The 12,823-nt window shown below is 44.1% G+C and overlaps 1 protein-coding gene and 1 long non-coding RNA gene across 16 annotated transcripts in view; both read right to left on the reverse strand.

Moving 5' to 3' along the window:
• The window catches only part of HMBOX1 (homeobox containing 1), a 104,474-nt gene that overhangs the window by 31,886 nt on the left and 59,765 nt on the right, over positions 1–12,823 (reverse strand). For all 15 annotated transcript variants that reach the window (XM_035322857.1, XM_035322863.1, XM_035322872.1 and 12 more), the window contains 2 exons: positions 7,664–7,774; positions 663–816 (listed from right to left, as the gene is read on the reverse strand). In XM_035322857.1, the coding sequence (XP_035178748.1) occupies positions 663–816; positions 7,664–7,774 (265 nt within the window). The remainder of the gene's footprint in view (positions 1–662; positions 817–7,663; positions 7,775–12,823) is intronic.
• LOC118165002 lies at positions 7,160–7,655 on the reverse strand. The gene is made up of 2 exons (XR_004749800.1): positions 7,479–7,655; positions 7,160–7,338 (listed from the first exon to the last, which is right to left on the reverse strand). It is a non-coding gene; the product is annotated as an uncharacterized LOC118165002 (long non-coding RNA).

The raw sequence follows: 12,823 nt of genomic DNA on the forward strand, positions 1-12,823 counted from the left end.
CACTAGCCCTTTGTTATTATGTGATATTACCCACAAAAGAGAGATTACTCTAAGCAGAGGGAAAGGAAAAGCACGTAGGCAGCCAGGAGTCCCGGCTCAGAGAGTGCTTCGTCTCTGCAGGACTGAAGAGCTGGGAGCTCTAATGATCACCTGCCACTCTGCATATGTGTTTGAAAGATCCACTTTGCTCTGTACTGTTCCCAGCTCATGTAAAAGGGTTGTAAGAGCCTTTTTGGATAGGGAATCTATTGCTTCTTAAGCAAAGTTCTGCATCCTGAACAATTACGGTGCTGCTGAAATGCCACTCTCACATATAAAATAACTTGATACGTTAGCAGGATAAAGCAGAAATTGGGAAGGAGAAATGTAAAGAGCGTGCAGAACCCCACCAAGACAGAGCCCGGAGTAGACTGGATGGAAAGACAGAGCATCATTAGCAGCTACAGAATATGAGGTAGTGTCCAGAGGGGTACATCACTTTTTTTTTTAAGCAACAAAAGGGCTGCAATAGCTCCTCCTGCTCTACCACGTAGAATACCACGATCAACACTGTCATTGGCAAATGTGATGCCAAAGCACATCCATGAAAACAAAGCCAGCAGGAAAAAGGCTTTTTGTGTTGGCTTTAAAACGCCCGTGTGCAGAACCCCGCAGCGACATACCTTTCCATAACAGCCAGGCACTCCTTCCTCCACGTGAACCGACTGCCTCGCCGTAGTCTGAAGGTCCCCGAGGTAGCTGTGACTGGGGGAGGCGTCTGTCTCCATTCTGGCTCTTCTATCGGGATAGGAGCGGGTCGCATGCTTAACGTAGCCCCTACGAATAATAAATACTGCGTTTCCTAGTGCACTAAAGATCAGGCCCATTTTCTCACTCCTGCTCACGGAAAAAAAAGAAAGACAAGACAGACGATGAAACCATTGAAGCTACAAATGTAAAGCATCATCAAACAGAGACACCTTAAAAACACACAAAGCTGAAGTTCCCATCCCCAACCTCCAAGCCAGAGAGCAATAAGGTGACCATGGATATCTACGGGAGATGTAACAGCTCGTCCTCTTTGCTGACAGCCGCTCTGGAAATGCTGTTCTGTCTTCATCAAGAGGAAAAGTGTTGTAAAGAAGGGGTGAGCTGTGCCTCAGCTGGGCTTTATTCAGGCTGTGCTCTTTTTTGGCCCCCAAATGGAAAATAGCAGGTTTCTGTTTAATTGTACAGCCGTCTCAGGAAGCAAAGGGTGAATTTATAGCAAAGGTATTTCAACGCATCCAAAGAGCTGAGTAAATACTTAAAATAGCTCCGCCAATAGAAGCACGCTCTGTGACCTGTGCAAATAAGGGCTCCTGAGTGCCAGGCTGCCTGGAAAAGTCACTGAAAGCGGATTAGCATCACACCTCTCCCCTTCTGTCCCCTTTCTATGGATGTATTTCTCCTTTCCAGAAGCCTGAGCTGGAAAGCATCAAGTGAGAGACAGGACTTGACAGTGCCTTCGGGAAAGGAAGGCCCTCTGAAACTCACCTGATTCCTTCCACAACGGGCTCTCTGTTAATAAATCAAGATAAACCAAGACACACTGGGGGAAAAACCTTCACACATCCCATGGTGAGGATGGGAAGCTGCTATGGGACGTGAACCAGGGTCTGTCCTGCCGGACTTGCGCTCATTGTCTACCCCTGGGGGGAAGAAACAGCTGCTCCTCTGAGCAAAAATAAACATTAAAAAGTCATATAAACAGCTAAATCATCGCCCGTAACCAAAAAGCACAAGTGGAACCCAGGCATTGAAGCAGCCTGGTAGGTAGTTTTTGCAAGAGGATGGGAAAGGTGCGGCTCTGCGTGTGTAAAAGCAGGGCTGAGACAGACTCAGAATGGATAGGATTTCACCATAAAACCTCACCGTGTTAGTAAAACACCACAGCTCGTTCCATTTATAGCAGGGTAAAAGGGGTTAAGGGAATTTAGAGCTTGTCCAATAAACGAATTCCTACGGTTAAAAAGCAAGGAATTAGCTATTTCTCCATTTGGCTGCGCTCCTTTCCAGAAATGCACAGTGAATGGTTTCCCTTCTGCCAGGGGCTCGCATCTGCGTTAGGCAGCGGAGTCCAGAAACATTTCCAAACTTTCCCCAGGAGCAGGCCGTAGGAAGCGAATCCCACAACCCCTGCCTTGCCTTCACGAGGGACAGTGACTGAATTCCCAGCTACCCAGCCCGCACACATCACCTGGTTTCACTGACACGTTAAATACTTCCCATGTCGCCAATTTACTGAGAATTTATTACATTTATTAAATGGGGCCATTTCAACAGAAGTTCCTTATCCTTTCTAGTATTTGCACAGTTTGGAGGGCTGGGTCAGCATCTGGCTGCTAGGCTTTGAATAAGCATCCACGTTTTTTTTTTTAAATACTATTATTTATTTATTTAAAAGAGTCTAGGAGAATGGGAAAAGGAATTAGTTTTCCCTGCACTGTCTTAGCAATGGACTGTCCCCACCTAAGAATTTTATCTTTATGGTCTTAAGAGAAAATGTGGAAATATCAGGGATGCTTAACATAAAGAGATGTAGAGTAATTAAATTATATCAGATTTTGCAGACAAAGGTTGTGAAAACATCTGCATTTAAAGCACAAATTTACTCCTGCAGCTGTGGTTCACTTACTGAAGATTTTTTATTTTTATTTAGCAGCCTTCCCAGATCCATTTCCCTCTTTTCCAAGGGGGAACAGCAGCAGCAGGTAAGAGAGGAGTATGCTGCGAGTTACCAGTACCCACCAGTGGCTTTGCACACACACGACAGAAGCGTCTGAGTGCACACCGAGGCACGAGATGTGCTCGGATCTGTCTGGGAGCGGTGGAAGCAGTGGACACGTGCTCTGCTGCCACATTCGCTAAGGCAGCTCTGGAGTTTTTCTTCATTTCCCTCAACTAAGCAAGCACTTTGGGCTCCCATTGATTCTGCTCTTCCAAAGCTTCATTGCAATCCTCGCTCTGCCCAGCTTCTTTACAACTTAACAAGTTACATCCCAGCTGCCAGTGCAGATTATTTTTATTATTTTTTACACAATCCCCTCAAACGGCCTTTAAGAAGTGGAACTTTTCCGCAGAGCAAGCAGAGCAAATGCGGTATGAAATCTGTCTCAGTGTACGCATCAAAAAGCAAGAATCTGTACGGGGTGTAGAGGTGAACCGTCTGGGAAGAACGCGTTTCATACAGAAAAAGGCAAAGTGCCCTCTCTTACTACCTGCCGACGCTGAGTACTTTTTGTAACAGCACAGCGCTAGCTCTATAATGAAAATCCACGTGGCAAAGGCCTTCCTTCTCTCGGCACATCCCAGACACCATCCTGGAGAGAGTGCTGCTCTCCAAAGCATGCCGTGCAATCGCTGACCCACGTCCCAGAGAGGCCCCGCAATTCGGGGGCGATGCACAGAAAGGCTGGAGCCAGCCTCGAGCCTTCTCCGCGAAACCATTCGGCAGCGCGCCTTTGCAGCAAGCACCTACCGTTGTACTACCCCGGTAAGAACAGATGTCACACGGTATTTTTAGCCAGACTGACCTGCGACCGCATGCTAAATGCCTTCCAGTCGCTACTGAGCCAGGCTGGATTGGGATCAGCCGCCCGCACGGCAAAACGCTCCCTACCCAGCTCGTTGCCTGGATGGAAAGGATCACAGCGGGGACGATTTTCTCTGAAGCTCTGTAAAACAGCGAATCGCTAACAAGACATTTCCAGCACAAATCTCGTGGGATATCCAGCCCTGTGGTGGTTTTTTTTTTTGTACGCTTTTATAGCTAAACAAGAGCTGCTGTGGGAATAGCACAAGAGATGCTACATCTTGATAATCGTTACCTTTCTTTTTTCCCCCCTTTTGCTCAAGGAGAAAAAGCACAGGGGTTTCCTCCAAGGTGACCACAGCTGCCTTGCTGTTAGGGAGGCCTGGCAGAAATATAACATCCAGCCCAACTGGAAGCAGGCCACATCCATCTGCAACTTCAACCCATCATTTCTAGGTGCCAGCTCCTGTTTGCAATGCACGGAGGCAAAAAGAAATGCTGAAGCTGCTCCACGACAAACTTTCCACGTTGCCCTAGAGCCAGCGCCAGCCAAACTAATCAGGCTAACTACCAGCGTAAAAAGAAATATTTATTTACTTAAAAGACAGGAGCTCGGAAAAAATCATCAAAACACTACAGGACTCCATGCAGTCATAGGCTGGCTTCTGAAATATATCCTATTTATCCACTGCCAAAATGCTCCCAGTCCTCTACGAAACACGAGAGACGTGGTGCCTGTCCAAAAAATGCCCGATCTAAATGAGAAGTATCCCCGTTAATTGGATTAAAGATCTTCCAAACACTAGTATTTAGCGTTGACTTCTACCCCTCGAGACAAAAACGCCTTTCACCCTAACTGGCAACTCTTTCCGGAGAAAAGTACGGCCACTGGAACATGGGAATTTGCAGCACTGCTGTTAACTTTGACATTACTCCTACCAGGGAAACATCGATCAAGATGTTTTTGAGTTCTGCCTACAGTAGAAAGGTGTTTTTTTTTTCCCTGATCCATGAGACTTGGTCCTTTTTGCAATGTTCTGACCTGCTCTTGTCACCGAAGATATGAAAAGTACAGGAACTATCCGTGCAAACAAGCAACCAAAGGCAAGAAAACAACAAAGAGCATGTTCTAGAGGCCAAAGCAAGCTGGCAAATAATGGGACTGGTGGAATTGCCGAGTCCTTTCTGCATAGGAGCAGCATCTAGCAACATCTCAAGAGCAGTGGTGCCTCAAAACCACCCAAAAGCTCGGAGACACCAAGTCCTTCAGTTAGCAGACGCAAGGCTACTGGTGGATGATTTAAAAGCGTTATTTGTCTCCGTCACGTATTCGAAAAGAGAAAATGAAAATCTCTTTTGATGCATTTCGAAGTTATTTTTTGTCCCGTGTATTATTAGAAATTCCTGGCTCGGTGCAGTAAAAGACAGCCCCTGCTGTGAGGACCTTACAGGCAAGTCACGCACAAGAAAGTCTCACCTTTACCTAGCAGAGGGGAGAGTGAGGTGCAAATGGGAAATCGTTTGCTCAGAGTTGTACAGAAAAGTAGCAGAGCCAAGGAAAGACTACAGGTCTGCCAAGGGATCTGCAGGCCTTTCCTCATAAGACAATTCTTCCTTTGCAGTTCACAAATTGGTTATATCTGGTGTCCTGGTCCTGCAAAATTGTCTCAATCCTAAGTTTTCTTTCGTTTGCTACACAAATGAATTGTCAGAAAACGGACTTGGTCTGAAGGCCCCCAGTGTCCAAAATAAGGATTAAACAAATGAGGGAACTAGAAGTTCCTGAAGACCTCACTTTGGTAACCCGGACACATCGTGGTCCTGAGTGATAGATTCTGGTTCTCCAGCACAAAGGAGAAGGACTGAGGTTTTACTCCCAGCAGCTGGGACATGAGGCCAGAAAACCGAATGTCTTGGTACAGACTTCTGAGTAAGTCAGCAACCAGAAAAAAGTCATGCCGCTCACTTCATGACTTAAGTTTTTATCAGAGGAGGGCAGTCTTTTGCAGAGAGTGACTAGCACTGCTACAACCATTTCACTTCTTCGTGACTCCAATGATTTTCTCATGTTCTGACTCGAAAGAAGGCAACTAGAAGAAAGAATAGCCAGTCTAGTCTAGGAACTATAGGATACTACAACTATCATCCAAAATGTAGGCTCCAAGTTTGTTCTATAGCAGTAATTTAGATCCAGGACTCTCTGGACAAGGTTGGTATCTTCCACAGCACACTGCATACACTTGCACATCTGCATGCTAATTGCACGCTCTTGGCTGGCCAGTCTGACCTGCAATATAGTAGATGGCGATCATTTAAAGAAGTGGATTAACCCGAAATAAATAAATGAACACAATCACATTTTCCTCAACTAGATTTCGCCAACAGCTACAGGAAAACTAAGCCTCCCCACCCTTACCTCAGCCTCTAAAAATAAACCAAACGCTATCTGGTTCCGAAGGGAATTTAAATGCATCCAAATAATCCCCTGGCATAGGCAGAGGAGCCATTCTGCCTTTTACACGTCTTGAAAATGCTGTCTCGTACCCCTGCCTTGAAAAAAGGTTAAACTCAAATAACCACTCTTCACGAAATTTTCCCGTGTGTGCACAAAGAAAAGTGAACCAGGACCTCAGCGACGCAGCGCGTTAGACAAGTAGAGGTTAATGTCGATTCGTCTTAGTTGAAGCTGTAAACTTCAGCATCGCTGGTTTTCCTTCCTCAGACCCTTCTCAAGATTGAAAGGACAAACAAGACGTGAGCTTGTGGGTAAAGGGAGAGAAAGAAGGCTAGGAGGGAGAAGTAGAGACTTCAGCACTCTTTGTGCTGAGGAGTCTCTTTTCCCAACACAGAATACCAGAATACTACTACTTAAAAAGCTCCAAACAGCACTGGAAAGAAAAGATGCAAGGTTGTAGAAAAATCCTTGCACCAGTTCTCATTGCTGGGAGAGGAAATTTATTATATTTTTCCCCTAAAATATAACTTCAGAAGAAACCTTCAGTGTTAGCCACTACTTTGGAGGCGTTGTCTTCCATCAGAGGGAAATGGCTGAGAGTTACTTCATGGGCTACAACACGAGGCTTACAAAGATGCTGGTAGTGAAAGGTTTCCAGTACTTTTGCTGCTCCTTGGTATCAAAGTTTCGAGCACTGTGAAAATCAAGGCTCCTTAGCGATCCCTGCAGCTTGTCAGCACTTCACAACCCTTGGCACATTCATTCCTTACAGCATTTTCTAGAGGCTTAACAGAAAGGACAGGCTTGGCTCTGGCTTTGAACCCACCCAACTTTAAGCTAGAGTGTTCTCAGGCCAATTGACAGCTGGAGCCTCTTGATTTACAGCTCACACACAAAGAAGAAGTCTTGAGGATCTGTTTTCACTGGAATTCTTTTTAACAGAGTTCTGGATATTGAAGCCAAATTCACATTAGAGAGGCTAAGTCTTAAATTCCTTAAAACAATTACAGTTAATTTAATCATGCCATTGTTTAAGGAAAATTAAATGTAAATATTTTGATCTTCACAATAAAACCATTAAAGGGAATAATAAGAATTGTGGTCAGACAAAATCTATGGAAAAAACAATGCAAGGAAATTAATTCAACTGATTTTGAAGATTGCTGGTGTGTCACAGACAATGCAGAGCTTTATTTCTCGTTATAGATTTAAGATGTATTTTGAGATTTGGAGAAGCAGGTTTTGAGAGACACATCTCCAGCTATCAACGCATCCCATCCACGAGCTTGAGCTACAACCCCAAACCCTCTGAAGCTATCCCAGATTTCCTCTCAGCTGAAATGTGCAAGTTTGCTCAAACTTCATATTATGCAGCCATTATTAATGTTTTCTTTCTGTTCCCTCTTAAGCTAGTGGTGAGATGAAAGGGGGGGTAACCACGTCAGAGCAGCTGGACAGACACCTATGGACGGCTCGGTTTTAGGTCAACTGCTGCAAGCTCAGATTTATTCCTAAGAAGCAAACTGGTCAGAGGGAACACCTCATCAGTACACCACCAAGTAAACGATCAGTAATAATCAAAACCAGTGACAAAAAGCTTTTTTTTTTTTTTCATAAATAGGCCAGCAGGAGCTGTTTAGGCTGAATTTGTTTACCAGGATTTGTCTTCTCAAGCTGGTACCATCTGTAAAATGCCCTTTTCTTTTGTTCACTCAGGTCCGACCCCTGCTGCAACAGCCAATGGGAGATCCGGCTCTGACTGATACCTGGAGGAAACAAAAACACAACGAGGAAGAGAAAAGTTGGTCTTTGAAAAATATTTAAAGGGGTTTATATACCAACAAAAGGTGTTGTCTTACAAGGCTTAGAAACTCAATGGCTCAATCACAGAAAAAGTAGAGTTCAAGCCTCTTCCCCCATCCCTCACTGCTTCAACTTCTCCCTGTTGCTATTTTCAGCCCCACTGAAGATTCACCCCAGGCTCAGCACCATCAGCCTCCAGGCAAGCAGGGCACAAACTGGGAAGCCGAATCTGCTGACGACTGAAATCGGCCAATTCTGAACCACAGCTTCCCCGGATCAAAAAGGTCTTCACCTGCGAACTGAGAACAAGTCCCTCACCCACTGTTATACACAGGGAATGATCCTTGGGAGATTTTTATCATTCAGTGCTAGAATAAGGAAGGAGAGAAACGCAGAAACGGTTTATGTGATACGGATGAAATCTCCCCAGAAAGGCAGCAAGGCAGCTAGCAGCTACTACAACAACAGCCAGGAAACAGAAAGGATTCAAACCCTACATATCCAGGCAGGACTGGGGACAAAAAGTTCCCGATTTTTTAAAATAAGACTTCTAAGAAAATAGTTAAAGGAGGAAGAAACCTAGAAGTTAGCGCCACTGTTTCCAAAGCATGGCACCAAATGAAAGATCAGTGCAGAAAGGGAAATGGAGCGATTAGGAGAGGAACCAAATGAAGCAAGAGGTTCAAAGGTGCACTAGGAGGGGAACTGTCTGTTCACTTGAAAATTATTAGCTGAATAACTGCAGCAATATCCCAAGCAGCAGGGCTCCCTGTGCTTCCAGCAGGCTCCTCAGCTCTCAGGAAGGGTTAACAACATCTAAACTCTCCCGAGAATTCAACTTTTAGGAGGTGCTCCCAGTAACAATATACTGCTGAACACCACCTGTGCCGACACCTGCTTGGTGCTAGCGCTCAGGCAGGTAGAAGGCTGCTTTTCAGGCAGAAAGCAACCTGCCTCTCCCCTCCTGAGATGCGCCAAGGTTTTATTAATCATAATATGATTATGAGATCTTTCTCAGAATCGTATTTAACTCCTGAAAAACAGCCCCCTGTAGCTTTACCGCTTCTAATAAAGGGTTTTTCCTATGCTTTCTTTGCACCGAACAGAATTTAGTTAACGTGAGCATGATTTAACTCAAACCTCAGGTGCCGTATTCACGTGGGTTTACTCCAACCAGATTTCCAGAATCACGGGGCTTTATGCTCTTAACTGCTCTTTGTTACAGCGAATCCCAGTGCCTGTGAAGTTTTAATTGTCCCGTGGAAAAGGGATAGGTGTGTTCTGAGTACAGAAGCTGACTGCAGAACTCTGCCCACGAACATCCCCTGGTTTGGTTTGGTTTGCTGTACATCTAGCGATGGCCTCAGCGTCCGTTCTCAGAGATGGCCTTTGGCTGATGTACAGAAGAGTTCAGAAACAACAGGGGCTGGTTATCCCCTGGGCCCGTATCAGGATAGATAATTGGGTTTGTACTACTAGGGAAATGGAATTACCCAACCAAACACCAACTTTGGAGTCTGCCAATTTAAATCACGCAATACCAAATGTACATACCAAATACATTCCAAGTATGTATCAAATTTATACCAACATATACCAAATAGTTATACGCTAATACCAAACAGAAATCAGTATCGGTTGATAAAACTCTCCGGCCCAAAACGAGGTGCCAGTCTGGTTGAAATCATGAATTCCAGATGCCCCATTGTCAGTGAAAGGTCCAAGTTTTGTAAATTTGCAGCTTCCCACCTGCTGTTACGATTTATAAATGCCATTTCTTTACTACAGAGCGATGGGACACAAGTAGCTGTGTCACTGCTTTCGGATGCAGGGCTCCTATTAATCAATGGGTTCCAGCACCACTTACTCACTTGTTTGCTACGGTCCACTTGCAGTGAAGTAGTGTTCGTTGAGTGTTTGGGTAACAACAGAAGATACATATGCAAAGTGTAATTAGATAAAAATTATAAGTAGAGATGAAGTATCTTCAACAAGAGTGGAAAACTCAAATTCTGCCCAGGAAGCTGCTTGATAGTGTCACGGAGTGGTACAGATGTTAGCCACGTCAGGCAACGTGCTGGAGACAAAGCAAAGGAGCCGGAGCCCGAAGATGCACGCTGAGAAGTGCCCTGCGTACTGCCACGTCCACGATGGACTCCTCGAGAGCCCTCTCGAGGAGACAAAGTCACAGGACAAAGTCACTTCTGCAAAATGGAGCGTTGGTACAGGACACGAGATGGACAGATGCAAAGATTGCTAAGATTGATAAATTCTTAATATATTCCTAACTTCTTACAGTATCTCATGGGCAGCACCGCAGTCCGTAGCACTTTCTGCGTTAGTAAAAAGCCCACAGCCAGTTTTGCTCTTTGGCATAGCAATGCCACAAACCCGGACAGCACCGCGTGAGGTATGGCTTGGGCAAGAGATCTTGCTCTTGTTTATAGGGATGCAGACCTCCAGATGTCCTTTCACATCACATTTTCCATCACTCCTTCCTGGTTTTTCTTAGTCTCTTCCCCTCTTTCACAGGCAGAGTGAGAGCTGAGCTTCTTAAAGGTGTCCTCTACCTATGCCACTCCTCTTTTAAAGACAAAATGCTTTTCATTTACTCATCTGGAGCCTCAGTTTAGAGGAGCCGTACAATCCAAGGGTGATGATTCAAGGTCACGTGCAAAGTCAGCAGCAGAAGAACGGAGTCTCCTAGATCCCAGCAGAGTCTTAATCACAAACCCACCCCTCACCCCTTTCAATTAAAACCCCCCAGATCATCATGTTAGGGTTTCTTGCACCTCACGTGGATTTTGTACAGTTGACTCACGGGGACAATGACTAGTCCTACCACCAGTGCCATCCTGTCACAGAGGCTGTAATCACGCTACTTTAGAAAATTGCACTGGCAGGAAAAAAGAAATCATCCTGCTGCCAGAAGCAGATTAATGAAAGAAGATCTCTGGAGTACTGAAAATCCAGCTGCCTGGAGGAAATTCACCCTCCAACTGAACTACGGACCTCAAGGAAGCCTGACATCCTCCGGGCTCAGGATCAGCAGGAACACGTTGCAATGAGCACAACTAGCTCGCTCACCGAAAATACCCAAGAAAGAACTGGTAATCACAAAGGATTGTATTGAATCAAAATGCTGCCTTGTGTCACACGTCACTCCTTCCCATAGCAGGTTACAATCGTAATTCTACGATTACTGTTCGCAATTATAAACGAAATGGAGATGACAGTACAAGTACGCTCTCTCCTAAATAAATTATATGGGGAAGAATTTTCCCTCCCATATGCATAAAAGAAATGGCAAAAGGCATCATCAAGTGAAGGCAACTGGTATCTGCAGTACAAATTTGCTCATACACCTCAAACCTGCCATTCATCAAGTCTCTGGTAACTGGTTTTCACCTTCACATATAGATTTGTTCAGTGACTCTGTTTTGCATTCCTTTAATGTTTCTTTCAGGAGAGATTTTCAGAAGCACCTGGAACGCATCAGATTTGGAGAAGAAATAACTGTCGGTGTCTTAATTCTTCAGTTTGTAAGCAAAGTCCTAGAATCATATAATACGTGCTTGCAAAGGACATCTATCAATTTAGGAGATTAGCAAATGCTTGTTTACAGAAAACCTGCAAAGATCAAAATCATATAAAAACAAATCTTTCCCTCTGCTTTCATGAATATTAAAAAAAGGATATGTTTGGTGGTTTTTTTGTCGTTGTTGTTTTTGTTTTTTTCATCTGATTTCTCACCATCTCATCATCTGTAATTTGGTAATTTTCTTTTCACAATTCAACTATTTAAAATTCACTTGGTCTGCATTTGTGTTTGCTGAGCACCCCTGTGTGTAGGTTCCAAGCCTTCAGGGATTTTCTTTATGTTACAGCACTGCTTTGAGGCTGCCCTCCACCGCACGAGATGCTGTGTGTGTTTAGCATAATATAAAGGCAAGTCCTGAAGATCTCGCAATTAAGACAGAGACAGGACAAGCCTGAATTGTACAAGCAGACTAACAGGGAAGGTTAGCAGAGCTGCACACTGAAGAGTTCCATTATGTATTTTTTTCTGAAAAATGACCTCTGCATTTTATTATTCGTATCCTTTTATTGTTATTATTATTATTTTCTTTACACACAATAAGTTAGTGCCATAAAAACTAAGCTGAGAATTGAGAAATCTGAATAAAAATTCCTGCTCTACCACTGATTGCTTTCATTGTGACCTCAGGAAAACACGTTTTTTTTTGTTCCTTTGCTCCCTATGTGTAAAAAAATGGAAAAAGCAACACTTCCAAACCTTGCAGAGGCATCATCCATCAAAGCATTTAGCTTGGCTGCAAAGGGCTCATCTCTGAATACTCCTCCCTCTCTCCTTTACTGTAGTACATAGCAGAAAGATGTTCATTTCTGAAAACATTTCCCCAGCCCTCCTGATTGAGACTCCACACCTGGAGCCTCAATCAAGAGCCAGCGTCGCCTAACAAGGATCCATTTATCTCTTTAACCTTCGACTTCTGACCATAGTTTATTTGGCGCCCAGAAACAATTCTGGCGACAACTGAAGCAAATCACACTGCACGACTTCAGATCGTTGTTTGTAAAAATTTGGCATCTCACCTGCCCCATGTAGGGCTAAATAGCTACCCCCGAGTAAGCTGCAGCTATGTGAAAAGGAGCTTCAAACACCAAGATAGGAAATTCAGCAGGAACTATTATTAGCTCCTGTTTATACTGTCATTTTTCTTATCAGTAGGAGATTATTTATACAGAGCCCAACCCAAGTGCTTCTTGTTTATCTTATTACAGACACCATTAAAAAAGTTTCTATAAAAAGCAGCTCCCGTATTTAGGACCAGCACTAATAAGTGTTATGCCAGGTTTTTGCTTCTTATCAATCATTTCTTTATTTCCAAGTCACCATTTAATATTCTGTTACTATTTTCCAGTCTGCTCTCTTCTCTCAGTACACAAGGCTGCTCTGTAGAATGTCTTCCAGGTTTAATTTTCCATGT

This window comes from Oxyura jamaicensis, chromosome 3 (genome assembly GCF_011077185.1).
Source record: "Oxyura jamaicensis isolate SHBP4307 breed ruddy duck chromosome 3, BPBGC_Ojam_1.0, whole genome shotgun sequence".
Lineage (NCBI taxonomy): Eukaryota > Metazoa > Chordata > Aves > Anseriformes > Anatidae > Oxyura > Oxyura jamaicensis.